We start from the raw sequence: 27,177 nt of genomic DNA, 5'->3' as shown, positions 1-27,177 counted from the left end.
AGTCCCAGACCTGAGGACGGAATGAGGCCAGGACATGTCCCATGAGTCAACTCTGTCCCCAGCATTCCCTACTACCCACCCCCAACGCCCTGCCAGTCCCCCACCCCGCCCCTCCCGCCATGAGTCTGTCATCTGCAACTTATCACCTCACCCCCTCCCACTCCCTCTGAGATGACTCAGCAATCCCTGCCCCCCTTCAGCTGGGCGCAGTGCCCCAGAACCCAGGAACATGGGTACCATCTGTCCCTCCGCCCTCAGAAAAGTCGTTGAAGAGCCTGTGGGGCTGTGGGACCTGCGCCCTCTGGAGGAATTCCATACACCCACTCAACCCTGGCAAATAGGAAATTGTCAAGTAGGAGACAAGGAGCAAAGTCCTATCACAGCGGGAGGGGACGCCAGTGCCTGCAGAGGCTGAGCAGGGAAAAAGCCAGTGCCCCAGCGGCAGCACAGCGCAGAGCTGGTCTGCCATGGACATCCTGGTCCCACTCCTGCAGCTGTTGGTGCTGCTTCTTACCCTGCCCCTGCACCTCATGGCTCTGCTGGGCTGCTGGCAGCCCCTGTGCAAAAGCTACTTCCCCTACCTGATGGCCGTGCTGACTTCCAAGAGCAACCGCAAGATGGAGAGCAAGAAACGGGAGCTCTTCAGCCAGATAAAGGGGCTTACAGGAGCCTCCGGGAAGGTGGACCTGCTGGAGCTGGGCTGCGGAACCGGAGCCAACTTTCAGTTCTACCCACCGGGCTGCAGGGTCACCTGCCTAGACCCAAATCCCCACTTTGAGAAGTTCCTGACAAAGAGCATGGCTGAGAACAGGCACCTCCAATACGAGCGGTTTGTGGTGGCTCCTGGAGAGGACATGAGAGAGCTGGCTGATGGCTCCATGGATGTGGTGGTCTGCACCCTGGTGCTGTGCTCTGTGCAGAGCCCGAGGAAGGTCCTGCAGGAGGTCCAGAGAGTACTGAGGCCGGTAAGCAGAGTGGGAAGGAGATGGGTGTGAGGCAAGCAAACGCAGCATCAGCCGCTTCAGGGTTCGGCTCCCAGAATGGGGCGTGTGAGGTAGTAAGTAGCCCATTAGACACCCCATCCATCCCTACCTGCTGGTGAATAAGAGACATGACCAGTGCCACGACAGGGAAAAATTGGGTGCTGTGGAAGCAACAGGAGAATCACCTACAACCGTGGGACAGGGAGGGGAGCAGGGAGGACACCTAAGGGACTGAAGTTTAAATCGAGATCTGTGCTTGGGAGGCTGAAGCAGGAGGATGACTTGAGCTCAGGAGTTCGAGCCCAGCCAAAGCAACATAGTGAGACTCCGTCTCTACAAAAAAAAAAAAAAAAAAAAAAATACAAAAGCTAGCCAGGTGTGGTGGCGCATGCCTGTAGTCCCAGCTACGCAGGAGGCTGAGGTGGGAGGATCACTGGAGCCCAAGAGTTCAAAGTTATAGTGAACTATGATTACACCACTGCACTCCAGCCTGGGCCACAGAGTGAGGCCCTATCTCAAAAAAAAAAAACAAAAGAGAGATCTGAGGGATTAAGCAGAGTGACAGGGTGGGGAAAATAAAAGAGTGTTCTAGATGAAGATAGTAGGGGAAGTAGAGTAGAATCCATCAGATTGTCGACAGAACATTCAGGATAGTTTCCAGGTTTCTAGCATGAGCAACTGAGGGGAGAGCCGATGAAAGTGCCATTTACTGAGATGGAAGAAAGCTGTTTTGGACTTACTAGGTTTGAGATCACCTAGATCACTAGGTGAGGAGCTTGAGGAACCCCAGCTTCAGTCAAGAGTTGGGCATGAGGTTTCCCTGGGATGTTCACAGCGATGTCCAGGAAGCAGTTTGTGTATGCATCTGGGTCTCGTGAGAGAGGCTGGTGTGTGTATCTCAGAACACAATGAGCCCAGCTGGGTGAGGTGGCTCACGCCTGTAATCCAGCACATGGGGAGGTGAGGCAAGTGAATCTCTTGAGGCCAGGAGTTCAAGACCAGCCTAGCCAACATGGTGAAACCCTGTCTCTACTGAAAAATACAAAAATTAGCCAGGCGTGGTGTCTCATGCCTGTAATCCCAGCTCCTTGGGAGGCTGAGGCAGGATAATCACTTGAACCCAGGAGGTGGAGGTCACAGTGAGCCAAGATCACGCCATTGCACTTCAGCCTGGGCAACAGACTGAGGCTCCATCTCAAAAAAAAAAAGAATAAAATGAGCCCTCCACTCCTGTTTCTCAATTTCCCCTTCTGCCTGCCCTCGGCTATTCTAGTCAGCCTTTAAAGATCTTCCACCAGCCATGTCCCTTCAGTTATGAGGTTCTTTACATGCACTTTGAAGGTGGTAGCAGGGGATGCAGAATAGGTCAGGGGCACAACAGTTTGCTCCATGAACTCTCAGACCAGCAGCTCCCATTTCACCAAGAAGTTTGACTGTCTTGATCAGCACGATAGGGAGCAGGGTCAGAATGGAGCCAAGTGACACTAACTCTCTCTTCCCTCCCAGGGAGGTGTGCTCTTTTTCTGGGAGCATGTGACGGAACCACATGGAAGCTGGGCCTTCATGTGGCAGCAAGTTTTAGAGCCCACCTGGAAACACATTGGGGACGGCTGCTGCCTCACCAGAGAGACCTGGAAGGATCTTGAGAATGCCCAGTTCTCCAAAGTCCAAATGGAACGACACCCCCCTCTCTTCAAGTGGCTACCTGTTGGGCCCCACATCATGGGAAAGGCTGTCAAATAACCTTTCCCAAGCCCCAAGGCACTCATTTGCTCCTTCCCCAGCCTCCAATTAGAACAAGTCACCCACCAGCCTGTGTATCTTCCACTGAGAGGGACCTAGCAGAATGAGAAAAGCCATTCCTGTCCCATCTCCTAGTTCCTCTCTCCCCAACCTCTGCCAGGGCAATCTCTAACTTCAATCCCTCCTTCGACAGTGATAAAGTCTACTTCTACCCTGACCACAGGGAGTAAACACTTGTACCGTGTTGTATCCTTAACTGCAAGTTTCTGGACTAGTCTCCCCATGTTTGCCTCCCAACGTTGTCCCTTTCCTTTGTTCCCATGGTAAAGCTCCCCTTGCTGTCCTCCTGAAGCTACACCCATGTGTCTCTAGGAACTGGTCAGGAAAGTCATGGTGCTTGCATCCCTGCCAAGCCCCCCTGACTCTCTCTCACCACTACCACCTTCATCCTGAGCTGGGGGCGCCAGGGGGAATCAGAGACGCTGGGGATGAGGGAGCAAAACTCTAAGAGGCAGAGGTTTTGTTCTCAAATATTTTTTAATAAATAGACAAAACCACAAAACCACTAGACTGATGCAGCAAATTAAGGTCAGATGAGAGGGGAAACTAGAGAAGAGGAGCCCCTGAGTCAGTGACGCAACCTCCTCCCCGACCCTCCAGGCTAAGGCACTTCTGCGGAGGCAGGTCCTTGGGGTCCTATTACCCCGGGTGAATGGGAGAGGAAGGGATGAGGATCCCTTCTCCCCACCGTTGCATCAGGACACCCCTGCCCTTCTCACCCTACCCCATGGCCCTATCCCTGATTTGCCCTCTCTCATCTCACAGCACTCTAAGGGGAAGTTGGGTGGGAGGAGTTCTTGTGGGTGGGGGAGGTCTGTGCCCCTGAGGAAGCCGATCCTGCCAAATCTTGATGCGACACCAGCAGCCCACTCTACCCTCTTCATCCCAAAGAGCCATCTCTGGGGAAGGGGTGGAGGGTAGCCACAGGCCAGGCTGGGACATGGGAACCTAGGCAGTGCCTGGCCCCGCATGCCCATCGGGGCCCAGCTCGGAATGCCCATCGGCAGCCAGGATGGGGTGTGCATCCGGGCCCTCCCGCCGGGGGCTGCCCCAGTTGTTCCTCAGGATGGTGCCCGTCTTCTCCTCCTTGAACTGCTGTCGGTCTTCCCGAGGAATCTTCACCGCATGGTACTGGGGCACGGTGGCCTCGGGGTGCTTCGCCCGTTTGAAGAATCCCATCTGTAAGGACACCAGGCCGGACCATGAGGAGCCTGAAGAGCTGTGGTCCCTGGAGCAGACGCCTAGCACAGCACAGCTCCTCACCCTCACCATCCCTGCTGCGGCAGAAAGGAAACAGGCTGAACAGCATCTGGTGCAGTGGGCAACACCCACGGTGCTCCCATCAGTGCCGGGTCCCCAGGTTCTCATTCACAGCAAGAGAGAGACCAGGAAGGCATCCAAGAGGCAGGACCAAGGGCATCTCCCTTGGCGCCTGAAAGAGGGCCTTGGACCTTGAGGGTGGAGCATCACGACCTGACTCAAGATTTCTACCCACTCTAGCTTCTTAAGAGACAATAGTGTCCCCCAGAACACAAATAAGACCTGAGGAAGAAAATGGCTTCCTAGTCCCCTGCATCTCTGGAATGATGCCTCTCAAGCCTCATAAACATGCACCCTGTGTACTTGTACCTTGGGCAGCATGCCCCTTACAGCAACGCCCTCTTGTCCATCAATACAGTAGTCTAGCCCCACCCTAAATCAGGACCATGCTGGCCCTTACACACCAGGGTGGGAATGTGCCCCTGCACACTCACACTCAGAGGCCCAAGACTCCTACACGCTCAGACTGCATGGCATCTCCTTACACATTCATCTCCTTGCACACTCATGCCCCTAGAAAAAAGCATGCATGCGACCTCCCCACACCCACATGCACACCCCATGAGCCCACCAACCCTTTGTGCACGCCTCAGGCTGTGTAGACTTACCCTTATATCTGCACCCTTCTAATTACCTCTCACCTCACATCACTCTCATGCAATCTCATTTTTCACCCTGAGCATTCCTGATCCCCTGAGTGCTGGGAATTCTCCTTATGTTCACACACATACATACCCACACACACATATACACATGCGCACACACAACAGTTACCCCACAGTCCCTGGACCCCCAGCTTCCATGGCTGAAGGCTGCACAGCCAGACAGGCCCGGTGATAGTTGGTGGGAAAAGGTGAGCTCTGACTGCTCCGATGGAAGAAGCCACACTGGGATGTTGAGGGAGAAGCAGGACAGAGGAGGCAAAGGAGGGAAAGATTGAGGAAGGACGGGAGCCCCTATCTCTGCTCTGTCTTCCTTCCATGGAAGCAGGGAGCAAGCATCGTGGGGCCAGTTTCAGAGAGGCATCAATCTCCCCTGGGAAGACTGGGAAGGTCCCCAACAGCTTGGATGCCACTCCAGAGCCTGGTTTACTGATGACTCACACTTGCCAAAGGGTGGCTTAGTCTGTGATTGGTCCCAAAGAGCAGGTGCAGGCAGGGGCAGTTCTCCAGCGCCCCAAGGACATGTATGGTTCTGAACACAGCCCCAGATGTGGCAGATGGCTCAGCATATGATCCCTGGTGATGTATGTGACTCCCTGTACTGACGTGTGCATGTGCATACTTTTACGTTGAGCCCTGGATGATAATATGATTCTGTATACAGCTCTGGGTGTACAAGAATGCTTCCGTGCAAAGCCTGGTATGTGGAAACTCCGAGTTCCGCCCTGAGGGCAGTTCCCTGGAGGCTGTTCTCCATGCTTGTTGGCTTTCTTGGCCACACTTACCTTTCCAGTTTTCACTGCCACATTCTAGTTAAGTCAGATCACACTTCTCTGCCTCCATGACTTTGCCTGCCATGGTCCTGCTAGACCCCACCTACCTCATATCCTTACATCCTGACCCTACCACCCGACCTTCCTCTACGGACCGGTTTCAGTGCTACCTCCTCTCAAGCTTGTTTCCCTCTAAACTCCCACTGCCTTTTCTCAACTCAACACTTTCTGCCTTGTCCTTGACTACAGGCTCACCACTCCTACCCCACTAGACTATAAAATCCTTGAGAATGAGGTCTGCATCTGATTTTTTTTTTTTTTTTTTTGAGACAGAGTCTCACTCTGTCGCCCAGGCTGGAGTGCAAGGGTGCCATCTTGGCTCACTGCAACCCCACTTTTTGAGTTCAATCAATTCTCCTGCCTCAGCCTCCCAAGTAGCTCGATCTACAGGCATGCACCACCACGCCTGGCTAATTTTGTATTTTTAGTAGAGATGGGGTTTCACCATGTTGTCCAGGCTGGTCTCAAACTCCTGACTTCAAGTGATTCACCTGCCTAGGCCTCCCACAGTGCTGGGATTCCAGGCATAAGCCACTGCACCCAGCCTGCATCTGATTTATCTTTGAAACATCCAGGGACTAATAGAGTTCCTGAGACATGCAGGGTAAGTGTCAGTGCAGATTTGCTGAATACATGAGTGTGTGGGTGGATGACAGAACCACAGTACAAAAGGCTGCCCACCCGACCAGGAAGTCCACCTCCATCAGCCCCACCCTCTCCAAGCCTCACCTTCCACAAGAGCAGCACCAGCAGTGCTAGCACCAGCAGCCCAGCCAGTACAGCCAGGAGGATGACCCACCAGGGCACTCCTTCTGCCACCACAGCCATGGGGTCCAAGTATACCATCACCGGGATCTGGGGAGCAAGGCATCAATGGAGCAAGAGGTCAATGGAACACGAGCTGGAGGGAGCAGGAAAGAAGAGAGTCCTCCCCACCCATCCCCCAGCCCTGCAGCTCACCACTATGGAGGCATCTCGGAGCATCAAGTTCTTTATGGAGGACTTCACTGTGATGTTGGCCCGGACAATAACTTCCAGGGACTTCACAGCTGAGTACTCCTAAGGGAACAGGAAAGGAGACCCTTCTCCTAAATGCCCCATGTCTCCCTCCCTTCCCCTTCCCTCCTGAAATTATCAATGTAATGGTGCCCAACACAGAGGATGTTTCTGCCTGCTTTGGGTTGAGTATGCTGCATTTCGGCTGGGCACAGTGGCTCACACCTGTAATCCCAGCACTTTGGGAGGCCAAGGAGGGCAGATCACCTGAGGTCAGGAGTTTGAGATCAGCCTGGCCAATACGGCAAACCCCCATCTCTATGAAAAATACAAAAATACCGGATGTGGTGGCACGTGCCTGTAATCCCAGCTACTCAGGAGGCTGAGGCAGGAGAATCTCTTGAACCTGGGAGGCAGAGGTTGCAGTGAGCTGAGATCACATCACTGCACTCCAGCCTGGGGGACAAAGGAAGACTCCGTCTTGAAAAAAAAAAACAAGGATGCTGCATTTGGACAGTGAGGAGGGAGGAGGAGAAGTGAGTCCTGGAGGGGCTTTTGGGGAAGAAGAAACAGACTAGAGCCCCAGTGGTATCCTCACCTCCAGGAAGGTGCTGTTCCAGAGACGGCCCCAGACATGCAACACAGCCGCGCGGTCAAAGCTGTAGAGTGGGCAGCTGAACACTACACAGTTGGCCGTGCCCCGGGCGCAGTCCTAGGGATAAGGACAGACAAGGGTCTAAGCCACTCAGTTTGACCCTGCTGAGACTGCCATCTCTCCCATTTTCCTTACTTGACCTCAAACTCCCCTCCTCCAGGAAGTCTTCTCAAACTAATCTTATATCCAAAACAGCTGCCTACCCCAAATCTGAGCTATTCAGCTTTGAAATGCATGGAGGCGGCAGCATGGAGGGGAATCTTTTACTTGACAGCACAGGCAGAGTAGCTTCCCCAAGTGATGCTTAGGTTACCTAATGACAGTCCCATTTCTTGAGCACCTACTACTTGTTGGGCACTTATCTCATTTAAGCTTCGTAATAGTCCTGCAAGGTGCACGTTATTATCATCCTCATTTTTCAAAGGAAGGAACTGAGGAAGCCCAAGGAGGCCAAGTGACCTGCCTCAGGTCACAGCACTAGCAAAGCTAATAAGTGGTGGAGTAAATATTTGAACTCAGCTCCATATTCAATACAGCCACACCCCTACCCTAAACCCAAACTCACTGAAGCAGGAGGAGGCTGCCTTAGGAGCTCCTGAGGGGACAGGGGACTCAGGCTCTGTTCTTTCCAGGACTGACCTAAATCCATTTGGCCCAAACACTACCTCATGACCCATTTGCCTGAAAGTTATGTTATATCATCACACCACAATCCAGACACAGAAGAATGGCTTTGAGAGTGTCTGAATTCTTTGAGTCATCTTTTCTTGTGCCACTTTTGAGCCATTCAAGAATCCTCAGCCAAGCTGTCTAAAAGCAAGGCCTTCTGCCTTTTTTGTAAAAGAATCTACTTTAGACATTATGCTAAGCAAAGTAAGCCAGACTCAGAAAGATAAATACTGCATTATCTCACTTATATGTGGAATCTGAAAGTTGAACTCACAGCAGTAGAGAGTAGAATGGTTGTTACCTAGGGCTGGGGTGAAGGAGGGGTGTGGCTGGGGAGATGGAGGAGGTGGTGGTCAAAAGGTACAAAGTTTCAGTTAGACAGAGGGAAGAGATATCTATTTAAGAGATCTATTGCACAACATTGGGACTCTAGTTAATTACAACATAGGGTATTCTTGAGAATCACTAAGAGAACAGATTTTAAGTGTTCTTACCACAAAAATAAGTATGTGAGATGATGTGTATGTTAATTAGCTCAATATAGCCATTCCACAGTATATACATATCTCAAAGCATCATATTATACATAAATAAAATTTTTGTCATTTAAGTGAATAAATACATTTCAACATGAAAACAAAAAGAATCTATTTCAAAGTTCCCATTTAAAAGGGAGACCTCTCAGGGGAAATTGGTCAGGTGGAGAAGGGAGGACTATCCATGTAACAGAGCAACAGCTATGACAAAGGTTCCTACATCCCCTGACATTCTTCAGCTTGCCTCATGCCATGCTCCCAGGGGAGCTGAGGGCCCAGTGCAGGGGCTGCAGCAGCTGCTAACATTCCCCTGCAAAGGATCTTCTTGGCTCTACCTGGGGTTTACCTCCACCTCCTTACAATCAGGCCAGAGACCTTCCTAATCTATATCCCCACCACATTCTCACTGTGAGCCCCATCCTAGCAGGGACGGGCACAGAGCATGTGCGGATCTGCTCAATACCTTCACCTAAACAACACAACTCTGCAAAACAAGCAGAAAAGGGGAAAGCAAAACTGCTCAAAAGGGGTAGACTTAATAAATCACATCTAATATACTAGCATCTTCATTATTAGAACTTTTAGAATTTAGTGTTTTTGCCAAGCATATGGCTCAGGCCTATAATCCCAGCACTTTGGGAGGCGGAGGCAGGCAGATCGCTTGAGGTTAGGAGTTCGAGACCAGCCAGCCTAGCCAACATGGTGAAACCCCATCTCTACTAAAAATACAAAAATTAGTCAGGTGTGATGGCATGCACCTGTGGTCCCAGCTACTCAGGAGGCTGAGGAAGGAGAATTGCTTGAACCAGGGAGGCGGAGGTTGCAATGAGCTGAGATCACACCACTGCGCTCCAGCCTGGGCGACAGAGCAAGACTCTGTCTCAACAACAACAAAAAAGAACTTAACATTTTTAATACTGTAAACATCGAGCAAGAGTCCTTACACAAATTGACTTTTTTATGTTATAAGAGTTCAGAAGAATGACCAACAGACCTCAAAGTGTGAGGATGGGCTAACCCCATCCCATCACCTATAAAATGTAATGCTTTATATAAATGTAAGGCAAATCAATTGCTTGGCTAACTAACTTGCTTCAGGTGGAGTGACCTGTTCTAGAGTGAGCAATTGCAGGGGCTGAGCAGGAAGGAGGTCTGCAGTGTCAGTAGCTGCCTCCCGGGCACCCCCTCCTATGTACTGTGATGGGAACATCTGGTCAACTTGCACCCAGGCGTTTGGCCATCATGTGTCTCAATAGGCTACCCTTCCTGGACACACAGTACCCTGCAGCTCTGTGCCCCCACACCCCACACTCCCATTCCGGCTCCCCAAGTCTGGCCTGCCCTCACCAGGGTGATGTTTTTCTTCTTCTCAGCAGAGGACACTGGCCACCAGGACATGCTGGGCTCCTGCCGCTCACCAGGCTCCCGCTGCTCAGGCTGCTCCAGCTCCCGCCGCCTCCTATCCCTACTGTCCACATCCTGGACACAGAAGGGGGGTCTCAGTGAGTGTCCCCCCAATCACAGCCGTCCTGAGATAGAATCTCCTCCCCACCGCCTTCCTCCTGCCCCATCACTGCATTCACTACCCTTATTCCGCATGACATCTCTCCCAACATCTAACCCCACCCCCACCTAAGCCTCACCAGGTGGAGGATGTTGGGCCTGGGAGAGCAAAGCCCTTGCTGCCCAGGCCCCTGCCCGCCCTCCAGCTCCACCCGCATTGGGTACAGCAACCACTTCCCATTGGCAATCTCATGAGGCCACATGATGTTGAGGAAGGCAGAGCCCAGGGTTTTGAGCGACTGGCCTTGATTGGAAACCTGTGGGAAAAAAAGAGTATGAGGGGAGGGACCTCAGTTTTTCTTTTTTCTTTTTTCTTTTTTTTTTATTTTTTTATTTTTCACAGAGACAGGATCTGGCTATGTTGCCCAGGCTGGTCTCTAACTCCTGGGCTCAAGCGATCCTGCCACCTTGGCCTCCTATAGTGCTGTGATTACAGGTATGAACCACCGTGCCCAGCCAAGGAACTCAGTTTTCAAGTGGATCATAAATCCACAGAGATGGAAGGAACAAGGGCTGAAGAGAAGGCCCTCAGGAAACATAATTTCAACAAACACTCAGGATCCTAGACCCCACCAGGCACCATTCTTCCCACCCATCAAATCCAGAAAACCCTGGAAGTGTCCCTGGAAGGTGTGAGGAGAGGCCCCAGCCAAGCAAAGGCAGAGTTCTAGGGAGAGACATTAACCCCCACCCCATGTTCCCATCTCCTAGCTGAGGCCTACAGCAGAGAAGCTTCCCTGGACTCTCATGGCCTACCAGACCAGCAGGTGAGACAGCCAGACAGAAGGACCAGGAAAGGTCAGGTGAGGCCCCAGCAGAAACACCTTACCACAGCTGAGGTCCAGATGCAGGACAGAAGCCTCAAACTCACTGGACCAGCATGCTGCCACATGGTAGAAGAGCCCCAGCCCTGGGGACACAGCTCAGCCTCTCCTCTGTGCCAAGGAGGGAGGGCAACCATGGAGGGGCCACATCCCTGACACTTACCGTGACCTCATACTTGACCTTGCTGCCCACATCCCGCTCAGACTGCATGGCTCTTTCGCCCCTCACCACGCCAGAGAAGAAGAGTTGCTGGGGAGTGGCCATCCTGGTGTGGAGAGATCAGAACAGGAGTAAGAAGGTCTGGGGCCTGGCTCAATGGAGGCAGGGCCCTGGCCAAGGTTTGGAAGTGGCAATGCCCCCTCCCTCCAATGGAGGTGCCCACTTGGGCCAGGCTTACCCTGCAATGGACAGTGGCAGCTCAATGAAGACACGGGCTCGTGCAGAGACTGGATGCAGCTCCTGCTCACTGATCCTGGTGAGTGGGCAGGGGCAAGTATGGGCATCAGGCACAGGTGCCTCCCAAGGGGTCAGATGAGGTCAATATGACAACCCCCACCTCACCCCTCAGGCCTCGCCTGGCTTACGTGGCCAACAGCAGCTCTACCTCCAGTTCCGTGGTCTCAATGCTGATCCCTGAGGTGCTAAGGATGAGGTAGAAGGTGACCTAGGCCAAGGGTGGAAAGAGATTAGAGTCAGGGGTGGTCTATGGGCTTACAGAGAGGCTACTCACATAGGGATAAGGGCAGACGTGCCAACCTGGGCACCTCTCTTCATGGGGTTCCCCAGCTCACACTCAACATGGGAGGCATTCTCGTTGGACAGGCAGAGTGGCTTCTCCTGGAATGGGAGAGAAGGCAAGGTCAGTCTGAGTTACTGCAGTCCCTCAAGACCCCACCCCATCCTGCCCCCAGGTCCTCACCGCAGGGTCCAGGGCCCGGACTCCTGAGTAGTGCAGTGAGTCAGGAAGCATGACCAGGAGCTGGGCTTCGTGAGCATCATCCCCATCAGCCTGGGGCTGGGCTGGGTCCGATGGCAGGTTGGTGACCATCAGCTCCAGGCCAATGACTGGCTGCCCACTCAGTGCAAACAGGGCTGTTGTTCCATCCGCATCCCTGGAGAGTCAGACCCCACTCCCGCTAAGAACACCTCCCCCTACCACTCCCCCTCCCAGTCTGCTCCCCCAGTACCTGCCTTCACTCCCTGAGCCTCTCTTCCCACTCCAGGTCCCCATCACGCCCGTCCAAGCCTCAGGCCTCTGTACACACAACTGGGAGTCAGAGGACCTCCATTCTCATCTCAGCTCCACCATTACTTACCTTGGGCAACTGACTTAACCTCTCTAGGCCTCAGTTCTCCATCTATAAAATGAGACTAATATAATTCCTACCTCACAGAGGTTTGAAGACTAACCAATGAGATGTATGTAGACTGCATATTATTAGTGTACTGTGAAGGATTGCTATCCCTTGCCATGGGAGCCCCTGCGGCCCCATCACTGACCCTCATCGCAGTCTCTAAGTCATCAGCAGGTCCTCTTCCACTTTCTGCCCTCTCTGCAGGCTCAGCCCTCCCTCTGACTGGTCCTCCTGAGGGGGCTTTCTCTCAATCCTTGAACTCTTGCCCTCCCACCCCCACCCTGCTCTCTGCCCCCCTCACATGGGCAGAGGCTGGAATTCCGTGTCGCTGACCCGGGCACAGAAGCGGGCGCGGACCAGCTGCAGATTGCTCTGGCAGATCTTGTCTTCACCACAGCCTTGCTTCAGGAAGTGGATCTGGGGAGAGACATGAGATAAGGGGCATTCCTAGGGGGCAAGGCAGGGGCAAACCTGTCACCATGGCATACGGTGGGTTAGAGTATCACAGGATTAAACAACCTGTGCTCAACTCTCATCTGCTGCTTACCAGTGTGTGATCCTGAACTACGTCCTCTCCTCTGCAGTAAAATGATGGGAGCACTACCATGCCATGGTAGAGACTAACAGCAAGTCAAGAACTGGACCCCACTACCCCAGCTCACATGCATGTCACTGAGTTCCAGATTTAGAACGGGAAGGGATGTCAAGGGCACCACTTCTGGGCCGGCCATAAAAACCATGCAAGGGGCCTCTTGTCCCCCTCTTCCAGCTGAACGGGATGAATGTGACTTCAACAGCTTGAAGGCCTCATTTGAAGATTACAGAATCCCATCAACCTGAGCCCCTGAATGACCACATGGAGTAGAGGAGCTCTGTCCCCTTGACTAGGAGCACATGGTCATTTGGGCACCCAGAGATATGAGGAATTACTGGAGCAGCATACGTGAAAGGGCTCTGCGAGCTACGAATGGGTGTCACTGGGGAGGGACCATGATCTCTGCCCTCCCAGCTCCTCCTCCTGGGCTAAACCAGAACCCATGCTCACCTCTGCCCGCTGGGTGCTGGGCTGGTGGGCATTGAGGATGGGGGCCACTGGAGGCAGCCCCTGGCCAGGAGCCTGTCGCCGGAGCCGAGGGGTCTGGAGACTGTAGGACAAGGTCACTACAATGGCCCGCAGCTTGTCTTTGACATTATCCTGGGAAGAGGAAGGGCTGTTCCTCACTGGGACAGTCCCCAGGCCTCAGCCCTGCTCTGTGCCCCAGCCAGACCTAGGACCCATCCTACAACTTGGAAAGAAGCTTAGGGAGATGAATGAGAGAGGTGGAGAACTGAGCAAGGAGGAGGGAGAAAGACTGGGGTAGGGGGCAGGAGAAACCCAAGATTTAAGGCTTTGAGGACCAGATGTGATGATAAAAGCTGCCACCTCCTCCATTCAGCTGGAAGAGGGGACATGAAGCCCTTGCACCTCCTCCTCCTCCAGGGAGTGCAGAAATGACAGGAGAGGGCAGCAGATGAGCAGAAAGTGAGCTCAGAAGACAGGCTTCCCACGTGTCTGGGTCTTAGAAGGAGGCACGAGTGTGTTCGGGAAGAAGCAGCTAAGAGGAATCACAGAAAAGAGATGGAGCCATGACAATGACCCTCAGAAGCCAAGGGGTCAGTGTCCACCTGGAGCTGGAACACGGCATCTCCACAGACTCGGTCATGCTGGTGCTTCAGCCACACAGTGCCTGAGGCCTGGTGCTTGGGTTCATCTGGGCTACGGCTCAGGAAGGTCACACGGGGAACCTGGCCCCGGAGCCTCCGGTCTGTGTCCGCATCTAACACATAGTCCAGGGCTGCGGCATGTTGGGAGAGGAGGAGTCACTGAGCTGCAGAGCTGCTCCAGCTCACCCTATTCCCAGGGTGACCTCGAAGTGAACCCCCCTCCCTGGGAAACCCAAAAGGGCGAGCCGCAGAGCGGGGACTGCACTCACCCACAGTAGGGCTGTAGCTGCTGGGGACTGCAATGTAGCTGAAACAGACCCTTAGGTCCACGCTGCGGGGGCAGAGGGTGGCTCCTGAGCCAAAAACGAGGCCGATGGGCCAAGGCCCCCACCCCCACCCCATCTGTCACATCCTGTCACAGCCCCAGCCCCAAACTGGGGAGATAAAGGGATCAAAGGGAGGGCAGGGGAAGCTGCCAGGGTCCAGGTGCCACCCCATCCCGCCTCACCAGACCGAGTGGCCGCCAGCACAGTTGGGCTGCTCCAGGTCAATGCTTCGTGGAGCAATAGAGACCTCATGGGAGACATGGAGGACGGGTCTGGCCCTGGGATTGGGGAGTCAAGGGCACCAGAAACATGAGAACGCGAGGCTGGGAAACAATCTTCAGCATTAGATTTGGCACTGGGATGGGGGTCAGAGTCACAGGGAGGGGCTGACACCCTCAGGGAGGGAGAAGTGGTGGTGAGGGGCTCACCTGAAGAGCACGACAGTGTCAGCCAGGGAGCCCACCAGCAAGTCAGGGTATTGGTTCCCATCCATATCCAAGCTGCCTGACAGGGAGTAGCCGAAGCTCTTGATGCCCACAGCCTCGCCCTCCAGCACCTACAGAACCAGCTGTCAGCCTCCCTCAATCCCAACTCCCGCAGGCCTCTGCCTCCCCGATGCCTCTGCTGATTCCACCCACACCCATTCCCTCATCCCAGCGACTCCCCTCACCTGCGAAGGTTTGGCAACAACCCCCAGGCTGCTCCCATGGTAGATGAAGACTTTACCATCACCATCAAAGGGGGCGCCCACTGCAATATCTGCAGGGCACAGGGAAAAGGCAGTCACCCTGGCTGGGGGCCTTGCAGACAAGGTCCAGGCCTCAACTTTCCCCCAGTCACTCAGGTATGTTTTCTATTTTATTGAGAGGCTACAAAATCCCAGGCACTCTACGTACATCATCTTTAATCCTCTTGGCCACTCCCTTCAGATATTACTAATGCAAAAAGGTTAGGTAACTTGCCAAGGTCAGAAAGCCGGTCAATGGTAAAACTCAGACATAAGCCCAGGAACCCTCACTCCCTGAGTCCTCAGAAGACCACACCCTGACCTCTGAGGGGCTTCTCCATCCCTCCTGCGGCCCCTCCCTCCCCTGAGCGTTTCAGTTCCCAGTCATACCTGGAAAGCCATCTTGGTTGAGGTCCCCCAGGACAGCCAGGCTGATCCCAAACATGGAGTCAGGGGAGCCGCAGAGCCGGAGAGGGGAGATCTCAGCCCAGTGACCCCCCTGGTTCAAGTACACATACACGGCACCCCCCAGCTCTTCTTGGCGCTCAAAGAAGTAGGGGGCACCCACTATCAGGTCTGGCCAGCTATGGAGAGAGGGAAGCATTCAGTGCGGGTCCTCCCTGGCCAGAGGAGCCAGCAGGAGACTAAGTGGCCTCAGCCAGAGTAGGGCTACTGGACCCAGCCTCCCTCAGGTGGCACGGCCCTCCACCCACTCACCCATCACTGTTGAGGTCAGCCACAGCCAGCGAGTAGCCAAAGCCGGAGGTCAAGCGCTCCCCAGACAGCATAACTTCGGGCACCAGGCGACTGGCGCTGTCCTTGCGCAGGATGACCACAGCACCCTTATGGTTGGCACGGGGGGCCCCAGCCACAAAGCTCAGCTCTTCTGCACGCACCAGACCTTTCCCCGAGTCAATAGAGAAGCCTGGGGGAAGGGTGACTTACCCCTAAGTCTTCACCCCAAGACCCAGAAGCTGGGGTTTGTCACAGCTCCCCCAGCCCCTGCCCCCTCCCCTAGGTTAAGAGTCAAAAGATAGGTTCCCCCAAGTCATCAGCACCACAGCTGGATGGCTCTTCCTCCCTGCAGGGCCTGGCAGCCCCCCACACCCACCAGGCCCAGAGACAAGCTTGGCACAAAAAAAATGCAGTGAGGTCAGCCTCAGGGAATGGGCAGGAGACAGAAAGGTGATGGCTGAGAAGGCCAGGAGCCCAGATAGGAGGCTGAGCACAGTGGCCTGATCCTGCCCACACCCAGGGAGCTAGAAGAGCTAGAGGTCCCTCTCAGGCCCGAATCCCACCCAGTGCACCTCTTCCCCCCACTCCCTCATCCTGACAGGAATGGGAAGTCTTCACAGGGATGAGGGGGAGACAAGGGGGAGTGAGAGAGAGCCTGCTTCACCCAAACATCTCCCAGGCCTGGTTTTCTCCTCCTCTACAGAGGGAGGCAGATGAGACAATGAGAGGGCTTACCAACAACACTAGCCCTTTCCTCAATATGTGCCCACCATCCATCCCTCAAGGAAAGTCCCCCTAGAAGGCAGGACTGTCCTTCCCAGGATATCCTCAGCCCTGGCCCTCTCACTCCACCTGAATCTTCCTCCCTGGAGACCCCTGGCTCACAGCCCCAGAGGCCATCACCCTCGGGGCCTCCTCTTCTTAGGCCTGGTCACTGGACCCGGCTCTTCTCTGCAATTTGGGCCCAATGTGTGTCTCCCTGGGTGTGTGTTGGGGGAGGAGGAGATTATAAGGCACCAAAGGTCAAGTTCCCTGGGGAAGGAGGGGAGGCCAGGCCATGCCCCTAGAGTCCAGGAGGTGGGAGCTTACAAACCTAAGTAGCTATTCAGGGCCAAGTCTCCGGCTGGTCCTGGGAGCCGGTCAGCAGGGTCCAAAGTTTTATACACCAGCTGGTCAGGGTCTGAGCTATCAATGTTGGTCACAAAAAGCAACCCTGTGGGGGATGGGGGAAGACACCAGGGAGGGGACATCCAGAGGAGGGGCCACAGAGTAGGGAGACAGAGCCACAGAAAGGCCAGAAAAAGGTGGAAGAAGAAGAGGTAGAGAGAGAAAAAAAGACCAGAGAGATCACAGCCAGAGACAGAAAGACAGAGAGAGACAGGGTGAGAGACAGAAACAGAGACAGAAGGATGGGAGCATGGAGAGGGAGGACAAGAGAGAGGAGCAGAGGATTAGAGCAGCTCTGGGCCGGGGAGGGGTCCCTACCAAAGTAGCTGTTGGCAGGGACCGGGATGAGGCGGGGGTCCTGCTCCTTCTCACCCCCCGCCTCGTAGGGACCGTCGTCCAGGTGTGCCAGGTCCGCTGAGCCCTGAGCACAGAGCTCCACCCTGGCCGTGCCTGCAAGGACAGTCCTGTTAGTGCCCAGGGCAGGGTGCAAGGAATACCCCTCAGGCTGGACACTGAGTTAGACAGGCACACGGGGAAGCCCCTCCTCTTCTTTCTAGCCCTCTCCCCACCCTGTTCCCAATCCAGGCTTCCTGGGGTCCCCCAGATGTGGCATCACACTCACCGAGTGTCAGCTCAGCCAACAGCAGCGTGCGGAGACGGGAATGGCAGTGATGAGGTGTGGGCTAGTGTGTTGGAGCATGCAGGCCCCAGCTGCAGGCCCAGCGTGCACTTGGGGCCCATGCCAGCACGTTGAGGAACACTTGGCCGTGCAAGGGAAAGGAGGCACCCCCCACTCACGTGTGCACTAGCTCAGTGGGGGTGGAAGGCATGGCAGTGCCCTGGGGCCATACAGCAGTGCACATGTGGTCATGCTTGGCCATGTCTCTGAGGTAAGAGGAGGTTTCGCTCCCCTTCTCCCCTCCCTGAGGAGTGACTCACCCTTCCAATTATAGGTTCCTGGGGCCCCAAAGAGGAGGTAGTGGCTATCAGGGGAGAAGGCGGCAGCTGTGCCCTGCTGGCAGAACCCAAATTGCTCATGGCCTTGGGGGCGCCCCTCACAGAACTTCCATTCCCCACCATCCAACTCATCCCGGATGGCCAGGTCCTGGCTTAGCACAAAGCAGCGACCAATCATATCCCGTGTCTCCAGGATCTGGTCCACTCGCTGCCTTGCCTCATATCGGTGTGCACAGGTCTAGGGGAGGAAGGGATGGGGATCATTTCACTCTGTGGGCCAGGGACCTGCTTGAGGCATGCTGCCCACATGCAGAGATTTGGCAGACACTGATACGTGTGTGCTCACACACACACGCACATGCACACATACACACACATACCCCTATGCTGGCACCACTCAAGCACCATTACCCTGCCAATTTTATGCAGGTCCATGCATAACCCAGCAACCTGTCTGGACCCACTTCCTTGCCCTCAAATGGACATCTCCTTGTTCCACATTCTGCCTGGAGCCAAAAGACACGACTAAGCCACCATATAGGATGTGTGTCTCCCTGATCATTTCACAGTCTTCCAAAATGCTAAGCTTGGCCCTGTCCCTGGACCTTTGTAAGTGTTAGCACCAGCTCTGCAAAGAACTTGCTGTCCTCTTCACTCTCCAAGTATTACTATATTTTTTTCCTGAGGCAAGGTCTCACTCTGTCACCCAGGCTGGAGTGCAGTGGCACAATCATGGCTCACTGCAGCCTCGACCTCGAGGGCTCAAGTGATCCTCCCACCTCAGCCTCCTGTGTAGCTGGGACTACAGACATGCACCACCATGACTGGCTAATTTGTTTCTATTTTCTGTAAAGATGAGGTCCCACTATGTTGCACAGGTTAGGTATTACCTATTGTTAAAGCCTGGCTCCAATCACCCCATCTGCAGGTCTTCTCTCTACTCCTCCTTTGGATTTTTATAGACTGGAGACTAGACCACTCACTTAACATTAACCAACTTCTGCCCCATAGTGATCTGTATTGGTAACTGTGTGTCTGTGCGTCTTACTGAAAGACACAGTGAGAGTGAGAAACAGAGAGCCCTGCCTTTTTTTTTTTTTTGAGATGGAATTTTGCTCTTGTCTCCCAGGCTAGCATGCAAGGGTGTGATCTCAGCTCACTGCAACCTCCTCCTCCCAGGTTTAAGTGATTCTCCTGCCTCAGCCTCCCGAGTACCTGGGATTACAGGCACCTGCCACCACGACTGACTAAATTTTTTGTATTTTTAGTAGAGACAGGGTTTCGCCATGTTGGCCAGGCTGGTCTCGAACCTCTGACCTCAAGTGATTCACCTGCCTCAGGCTCCCAAAGTGCTGGGATTACAGGCATGAGCCACCAAGCCCAGCCTTCCCCTGTAGTAACTAGCACAATGCCTGATGCTTAAAAGGTTCTCAGTAAGACTTTGACAAATGGATGGATGAATGAATAGACAGACGTTTTTACATTTATAAGGACAAGGACCAGGCCTCACACCTTTTTATATCTCCCTGATGTACTTGATATCATACCATATTCCTAACTTATGTTCTCTAAGCACACCTGTGCATATGCACACACCATAAACACACACACACACAAACACACACACCATCTTTACATTCAGTCATGAGAAGCAATACTCACAACAATCTTGCCCCCAGGCCCCTGGCTCCGAACACTGACTCCCAACCACTGGTTCTCCTTGCTTTCCTTTTGCACATCAGCTGGAGGCAGAACACTGGGAATTAGGGGAGGGAAGAGGAGCTCAAGTCCTCTCCTCCCTGCTCACACGCTTCCCCCACTCTGCTCATGCAGGGCCACACCTCCCTGGTCGATGTCCACTCTGTAGCAGTCGGTCTCCTCCAGGCTCAAGGGGCAAGCGAAGAGGCCTCCAGTGCGATTCGCCTGCTGCCCAGGAAGAGCCAGGGCCTGGGGAGCACCCACCAGCAGCCTGCAAGATGGGGCAGGGACAGGGACAGGAGTTAGATGTCAAAATGATCCAACCTCCTTATTGCTGCCCAGGCCCAACCCCTCAGTACTAAAGAGAGTGTTCAAGGACTAAAGAGAAGGGGCAAATGTCAGTTTTCTCAAACCCTGGCAAGGACAAATTAATATACTTGGTCATGCAGTCATCATGTTGCATGTACATACCAGCTGGATGAGGAATCAACATGCACAGTAGATACACACACACACACACACACACACACACACACACACACACAAGCCAACCCAAGCAGCCAGGCCAGCACTGCTGGTTTGAAAGAACCGCCTGTTCCCAGCACCTGTTCCTGTGTAGGCCTTCCCTACCCCCTCCTTGGCCCCAAGCTCTGCCCTGCTCCCCCAACCCAGTCCAGTTGAAACCCAGCCAGAAATGCCAAGAATGCTGGGAGCAAAAGTAACAGGGCCCCAGACCGGCATCAGACTGTGGCTCAGGGACCAGCTTCAGAGGACAGGCAAGAGGCTAGATACGGATCCACTTCCCCTTCATCAGGGAACCAGCAAAGACCCCATCTCCCAGAAGCTGTGCCAGCCCAGGATTCGATCAGTCACTCTGGCTGGCATAGAGGTAGGGACAAGTTTCTCCTTCTGAGTCCAGTGCTACCCCATTCTCTTCCCGACATCCTGAATCCTCTTCCCCATCCTTCCTTCTCCCCATGTCTATGATTTCTCCTTCCCTTCCACCCCCACCCAGTCTTCTCTCCTGCCTCCCCCTCAGCCTCTTTCCCAGCTACAACTTTCTTGGCAGGACAATTTTCCATGATCACAGCCAAGACATCTTCCCCAGGGAAGCACTGTGCTGGGAATGGAGGCTGCCTGGGTCCCCCGGGGCTGAAGCCCCAGGCCAGAGTGAAGGCTGGGATGAGGTGAGATGACTGACACCCAGCTGGCTCCATAGGTCCTCTCTTTGCAGAAGGAGAGACTCAGAAGTGGCAGTGGCACAAACCTCAAGGCCTCTCTCCCACACTCTTCTCCTCCATCTCCCTTCCTGGGGGGGCAAAGCCCAAAACCATGTTAGGCAGTATTACAGATAGGCATCTGTGGGACACTGTGCCAGGTCTGCTGGGGTGGAGGGGGAGGGCAGAGAACCATTCTTCCTTCCCACAACTCCTCCTCGTCTCTTAGCAGCTGCCACCCCTTGTCAGAGCCAGTATCAAGAGAGAGAAGTAGAGCATAGGGAGTAGTAGAGAAGAGAAGACACATTTGACATTCAACTACTTATTGAGAGTCTATCATATGCCAAGCCCTGTGTCAGGTGCTGGTGAGACAAGGAAATCATATTTATTCAGCACCTACTATGATGTCAGATCCGAAGCTAGACACCAGGGATATGAAAAACTAACATCCATCACTGTCCACATATGTGCCAAGCACCAGGATAGGCAAGTCACATGCATTATGTCATTTAATCATCACAACAGTCCTACGAGATAAGGATTCTTTTCTTGTCTTTCAGATGAGGAAACTCACTCAAAGACATTAAGCAGTGATGCTGGAATTCAAATCCACATGGGCCTAACTCCAACACTTTGTCATTCCACTCAGTGACTGACCTGTCTCTAGAACACTGAGACCACCCCAGAAAGGGAAGAAGGGAGAGGGGAGATGAAGGTATCCTGGGCAGAAAACGAAACAGGGTGATACAGCCCTGTGCAAATAAATGGCTACCTTCAGGCAAGTCAGCAGTTCCCCCAACCTCCAAACATAGAGGTGATCATCTCACTGAGGGTTGGGGCTGTCTTTTCATCTTTGTGCTTGCCCCATAGGGAGTGTCAGGATGTGTTTTACTGAACACACACATTTTGTGGACTCATAGAGATACCCAGTGTCACAGCTGGTCAGTGCATAGCTAAGCACCCAGACAAGTTAACTTTGTTCTATGTTCACATCTCCTCTGGAGGCCAAAAGTAGGGAGGAGGGGAGGGGCCCATGTGGAGGAAAGAAGCTGAGTGCATAGATATGCCCAGTCCACTCTTGGTGGAGAAGAGATCACTCGATCCCTAGTGGAACAAGAGCACCCAGCCGCAGCCTCTCTAGTCCCTCCACCTCTGGTCCAGCCACACACACACTCCTTCCTGACTTCATGCCATAAGCCCTAACCACCCCAGGCTTCTGGACAGCCACAGTGCAGCCACTGCAGAGAGAAAAGCAAAAAAAAAAAAAAAAAAAAAAAAAAAAAAAAAAGTGTTGGTAGCTGGGGGCAGAGGGACTCCCTGGGAGCTCAGCTAAGTGAAGACAAAGGAGTAGCCCACGACCACTGCACTTCTCGATTCTCCACACACTCCAGGGCCCCAGCCCAAGTCCAGCCCCTCTTTGGCCCCTCTCAATCTGGGTGGCCCTCTGGAGAGGATGCTTGGCCTGGAAGGCTGGCTCAGCAGGGGAGGCCCTCTAGCCAAGCCTTTGGATCCAGAATCTCTGTAAAGCGCTCTGTGAATCACAATACAAGAATAGCAGTACTACTAACACTTTCACAGCACTCACTGTGGGCTATGGACTATTCTAAGCATTTTACATATATTAAGAACTCTTAATCTGCACAACAACTGTATGTAGTAATACTATTGTTTATATCCATTTTACAATTGAAAGAAATAAATAAGGCTGGAACCAGCAGCAAAGGTTAGACCTCAAAGTCTCATCCCAGAGCTAGACTAAAAGACATCGAAACAGGCAAGAAGTTTTTTTCATCAGGGCGTGCTAAGGCAGGCAACCTGCAACTAAAAAGTTAGGGACTGAGCAGTTGCCTGGCCTCTCACATGCCCCCCTCCCCCACCCCCCCCTGCCGCAGAGCACCCCCTGCTGGAGCAAAAGCAGGGTGAGGCAGTCAGGCCCTCTGGGAATGCCCCCAGCCTGGCTCTGGGAGACAGAATCAGGGGCCACCTTCAGAGAGGAGGGGGAAATGACAAGAGACCAAGCTATTAAAAATAACCTAGAATTTCCCTGGAAATAGCTTAGAGAGTTCAGCATGTCCTAAAAAGGTCTCCAGTCCTCGAACTCTGGCAGATGGGGGAAGGAGGGAGGAAGGGAGGAAGGGAGCAAAGGTGAAGGAGGAAGCAGATGGTAAACAGAAGAAGAGATGAAGTCCATTGCTTTCTATCTCTCCCAAAGTTTTGGGGACCACAGCCCCAGCTACCAGATGATAGGGATAATGGAGGAAGAAAGATTAGAGCTAGGCCCCCACTCCCCAAGCAAGTGAGGAGAAATGAGCTCTTGTCTCTGTCCCCTGCCCCCAGACCAATAGTAGAGGGAGAAGACAGTCCCAGTGGACAGCATTGATTCCAGTAATGGATACTTAATGTGGCTTAGGCACTGGTTGGAGAGAGAAAAGCCCCCTAGCAGGAGCGGGTTTCGAAGCTTTCTTCATCTCTGGCCTCTCTTTTTACAATCGGACATGTAGCGAGAGCCAAGGATACAGGAAACATGACCAGTCACAGGCCCCTCACAAAAGTATATCCATCTCCCATGGGTCCTGAACTGATTAGAAAGAATTAGAATTGTCCTCCACCCCTTACTCCTCCTGTCTTTGACCTGCTACTGAGATTCCTGGAGCTGGAAATTTGCTGAAGAGGAGGAAGGGGAGCAGCCTGGCCGGCATCCTTCCTGGATCTCTCTCACTGTTACAGCTGCTGCGGCTACTACTACTGCTGCTACTAGTACTTTGGGGGCTCAGTTTTCTGCCACTGTCTATCACCAAGCCACCTACTGCAGGCTGCCAGACCTGGAGATCCTCTCCCAATCATCCCATGGTCTTAAACCACAGAAGTGGAAGCTCTGTCCTGGCCTTCCAGTGCCCTGCTGCCCTCATTCTATCCATGGCAATGCTCTGGCAGGAAGTTATTTCTGGAGTCTGCCCTGCATGCAGCCCTCTCATGGCACCCTCAACCTCTATGTCCTTTCCATCTCCTCCCATTCTAAGCAGAGACAGACAGTCTCCCTCCCTTGGGGAATCCAGCCCTTGGAAGAAGCAGGGGAGCCAGAGGCCCTGGGGCTGGATCAAGGATGCAAGTTGGGGGAAAGGCCCAGAAGAAGGAGATGGTTCGCTGCCAAGACAAGAACCTTCCTTTCCAACTCATCCCTAAGGCAAAATCCTGGGTCTCAGTGCCGGGAAGTGCAGCTTCAGACCCAAGTCAGATGAGGCAAGGCTCCAGGTTGGGGTGCGAGATGTCTGTGGGCAGTCAAGGTCTTGGTGGGGCTGGAAGACAGAGAAATGAGGTGCCCCGCAGAGTGGGGAGGAGGACGATCTGTGGCTCGAGCATGGGGACTCCGGGCGGGTGCAGTGACTCACCAGCTCTGGGGTCGGGGCTGCAACTGCCGGTGCAAGGCCACAGAGAAGCCGAAGAGACTGCCTGGCTCGCCCTCCTTGCGCAAGGCACCCATCACGTCCAGATTGAAGGCGACAGCCCGTGAGAAGAGCAGTTCGACGAGCAGGGAGCCAAGAAGGTAGCAAATCCAGGAGGCCCCCCAAGGGTCGCGGCTCGGAGCCCCGGCCATGGGACGATCCCCGCGCGCGTTCCCAGCGAGTGCAGGGGAACTCTCGCACGCCCCAAGCCCCAGGTCCCCCCAGGCGCGTCTCTGGTTTCCGAAGTCTCGTTGGTCTTTCAGAGGTTTCCCAGTCTTTCGCCCCGCCAGCCCTCCGTCCCGCCGCTCCGCCGCCCCAGCACCGGCTAGGATAACTACAGCAGCCGCAGCTCGGGCGTCCACTCCGGCTCCCGCCTCCTCTCCCGGGAACACCGCGCAGGCCCCGCCCCCTGCCCCGCCCCTCGTTCCCGCAGCAGGTGGAGACCCAAACGCGTCGCCAAGGGAATGCCCAGGCTGGTGGCTGGGGTGGAAACTAGCCTTGCTGACCCCCCGCCACCACGCCCCCCAAGCCCAGCACCGGCTCCGGCTCCGCCCCTGCGCGGCGCTCTCCTCCCCTTCTCCCCCCGATCCCATCCCCAGCCCGGGAGTGGTGGAGGCGGCGCCTTGGAATGCGGTGGGAGAGAAGCACAGATAGAAAGAGAGGGGCCGAAACAGAGGAAGGAGGGTAAGAGATGAAAAGTGGGAAGACGCTAAAAGACAACCTGGGAAGAGAAATTTGCAGAGAGAGAGGAAACGTAAGGGGAACGGTCCTGGGCCTGGGTCCAGCGTGGCATCTTAGTGCTCCCTGTTCCCCATGGTCACATAGAGCACTCTTTCTGCTGTTGGGATCAGATCGCTGCCCTCCCCCATCCTATCCCATCCCCCGCCCCCAGCCTGGTAATGACCACAGCAGTGCTAACCACATCGTCAGGATTCAAGGGAACAGAGAAAAAGAGGCAAGAAGAGAGAGAAAAACTCGGGAGATACGGGGAGCAAATGGAGAAATGGAAAAAAGGAAGGAATGGAGAGGAAGAAAGAAGGGCAAGAGGTTAATTGACAAGGGATAGAATGAAGGGAGAAAAGAAAACGACTGGGGATTATTACAGGAAGAGGAAATTAAGCAGTGGGGAAGGGAGGGGGTGTCAAAGAATGCAAAGATGAAAGAGACTGGACCCGAGAGGCAGAGGGATGTAAAGGGTGTCCCCAGCTACCAGACCCTTCCCAGGACTGCACATTTCGTATCCATGAAAGGGGATGGGAGGGGGCAGAGTCCTGGGCTGGCTCAGTAGGACCTGGGTGGGGCGGAGATGGGATCTCCACAGGGACCCAATGGCTTGTCCCTCTTCCTCTCCCTTTCCCTCAGGCTGGGACAGAGGCAAAGGGGTGGGGGGACACGTTCCAACTCTCTGCTGTTTATTACTCCGATAAAGAAATGGGGCCAGGAGGAGAGACAGGAAATAATTTGGCATAATGGGAACCTCGATTGCTCCCACTTCCCCTTCCTACTCCTCTTGCTTACTGGTGTTGGTCTTGTGAATATACATCTGTCCGTCTTCCCTTCTCTCTCTCACTATCTGATTTTGTCTCATCCCAAATTATGTTTGGTCATCATTCTTGTCTCTGTCACACTTGGAATCTTTCTCAGAGTATTTCTCAATGTTTCTAATGTTGTCTCTGCCCCTCAAACACTGTCATATTCTTACGATTCTCTCTTCTCCTTCCCTTTCTGAAAAGTTCCAGTATGTGTCCTACCTCCTTCCTCTTCCTGTGTTCTCTTTGTCTCTCCTACTTCATTGTTCAGGATTATATTTCTTTGGGAAAAAAAAAAACTGGGTTCTCACTCTGCTGGCCCCGGGACAGTCTTTGCCTTGGATAAGTTGACATTTGGAAATCTGGCCCTCTGTTTTCCAATACTACACCTGTGGATATCCCCTCCAGAGCACTAACACATCTCTAAACAGGTACTATAAGGAAATACATATGCTGTCATCAGGGCTGGCTCCAGGATTCTACTTTCACCATGCCCTCCCCATTCTTTTTAATATCTCAGAGCCCCAGACAGTAGAGAAGAGCTGACATGGGAATGCAGAATTGCAAAATCAGGATAGAACAGGGACTACTGACTCCCTGCCCAGGCCTCCCCGACCCCAGCTCAAAATACCTTTAGAGCCCAAGCTGCCTCCTATCAGCACCTGCAGCTTCTGCCTGCCTCCATTCCCACTCCACTGGCTTCTGTGATCGAGGGCTGAAATCAGATGCCAAGAATCTGCCTCTGACCTCCTCTGCCCAAATATTTGAGAAGTCACCTCACCACCACAGGAGGAAAGATCAGGAAAGAAGAGAGAGAGAGGCCACCCAAAATTAGCCTGGCTATAAATAGAGGGTCAAGGGAGGGAGGGGAACACACAAGAGTACACTAGACCAGCCTAGTAAATTTAGACATGTAGATTTCTCTCAAGGAGAAATGAGACCAGAATGTTGGAGTGGAAGATAATATTGTAGGTGAAGAGGGAAATTAAGAAACTAGAGGGGGCCGGGCACGGTGGCTCATGCCTGTAATCCCAGCACTTTGGGAGGCCGAAGCAGGTGGATCACCAGAGATCAAAAGTTCAAGACCAGCCTGGCCAACATGGTGAAACCCTGTCTCTACTAAAAATACAAAAATTAGCCGGGTGTGGTGGCGGATGCCTGTAATCCCAGCTACTCTGGAGACTGAGGCACGAGAATCACTTGAACCCAGGAGGTGGAGGTTGCAGTGAGCTGAGATGGCACCACTGCACTCCAGCCTGGGTCATGGAGACTCCATCTCAGAAAAAAAGAAAAAAAAAAGAAACTAGAAGGATCCAGAGAATGGGGTAAGCTCAATATTAAAACAAATAAACTGTTAGAGAACTTCTTGTATTTCAGTCAAGAACTTAGGAATTAGTTAAATTAAAAACTAATGCTGAGCTGGGCACGGTGGCTTATGCCTGTAATCCCACCACTTTGAGAGGCCAAGGCATGA

The 27,177-nt window shown here is 53.6% G+C and overlaps 2 protein-coding genes across 7 annotated transcripts; one reads left to right on the top strand and one right to left on the bottom strand.

Annotated features, from left to right (window-relative positions):
- Positions 1-254: 254 nt before the first annotated feature.
- On the top strand, positions 255-3,288 carry METTL7B (methyltransferase like 7B). The gene is made up of 2 exons (XM_033221779.1): positions 255-965; positions 2,490-3,288. Exons 1-2 carry the CDS (start codon positions 468-470, stop codon positions 2,724-2,726), a joined length of 735 nt encoding a protein of 244 aa, XP_033077670.1. The 5' UTR covers positions 255-467; the 3' UTR covers positions 2,727-3,288.
- ITGA7 (integrin subunit alpha 7) lies at positions 3,245-26,457 on the bottom strand. Of its 6 annotated transcripts, XM_033221771.1 has the most exons (27): positions 24,121-24,675; positions 19,658-19,785; positions 19,479-19,558; positions 17,799-18,054; positions 17,178-17,309; positions 16,786-16,905; positions 15,675-15,882; positions 15,348-15,541; positions 14,901-14,989; positions 14,659-14,786; positions 14,413-14,508; positions 14,174-14,235; positions 13,866-14,035; positions 13,246-13,395; positions 12,502-12,617; positions 11,765-11,957; positions 11,602-11,682; positions 11,430-11,509; positions 11,243-11,317; positions 11,008-11,110; positions 10,101-10,277; positions 9,805-9,936; positions 7,196-7,309; positions 6,562-6,660; positions 6,331-6,456; positions 4,881-4,993; positions 3,245-3,965 (listed from the first exon to the last, which is right to left on the bottom strand). In XM_033221771.1, the coding sequence occupies exons 1-27, from the start codon at positions 24,324-24,326 to the stop codon at positions 3,905-3,907; spliced, it is 3,489 nt and encodes a 1,162-aa protein (XP_033077662.1). In that variant the 5' UTR covers positions 24,327-24,675; the 3' UTR covers positions 3,245-3,904. The 6 variants fall into 6 exon arrangements, with proteins under 6 accessions (XP_033077662.1, XP_033077665.1, XP_033077661.1 ...); XM_033221774.1 differs by lacking the exons at positions 4,881-4,993; positions 24,121-24,675 and adding an exon at positions 26,335-26,457; XM_033221770.1 differs by lacking the exon at positions 4,881-4,993.
- Between the last annotated feature and the right edge of the window lie 720 nt (positions 26,458-27,177).

The sequence above is a fragment of the Trachypithecus francoisi genome, unplaced genomic scaffold (genome assembly GCF_009764315.1).
Source record: "Trachypithecus francoisi isolate TF-2019V2 unplaced genomic scaffold, Tfra_2.0 Lachesis_group11, whole genome shotgun sequence".
In the NCBI taxonomy this organism is placed as follows: domain Eukaryota; kingdom Metazoa; phylum Chordata; class Mammalia; order Primates; family Cercopithecidae; genus Trachypithecus; species Trachypithecus francoisi.
This window is presented reverse-complemented; position numbering and strand designations above follow the sequence as displayed.

Excerpts from the sequence above, each read along its gene's own strand:
- METTL7B (XM_033221779.1), top strand. The coding sequence starts at position 468 with ATGGACATCCTGGTCCCACTCCTGCAGCTGTTGGTGCTGCTTCTTACC. Across the intron at positions 966-2,489 it reads TCCAGAGAGTACTGAGGCCG|GGAGGTGTGCTCTTTTTCTG; the intron begins GTAAGCAGAGTG and ends CTTCCCTCCCAG.
- ITGA7 (XM_033221770.1), bottom strand. The coding sequence starts at position 24,326 with ATGGCCGGGGCTCCGAGCCGCGACCCTTGGGGGGCCTCCTGGATTTGC. Across the intron at positions 19,559-19,657 it reads AGTGGACATCGACCAGGGAG|CTGATGTGCAAAAGGAAAGC; the intron begins GTGTGGCCCTGC and ends TTCTGCCTCCAG. Across the intron at positions 10,278-11,007 it reads AGGTCAAGTATGAGGTCACG|GTTTCCAATCAAGGCCAGTC; the intron begins GTAAGTGTCAGG and ends TTTTTCCCACAG.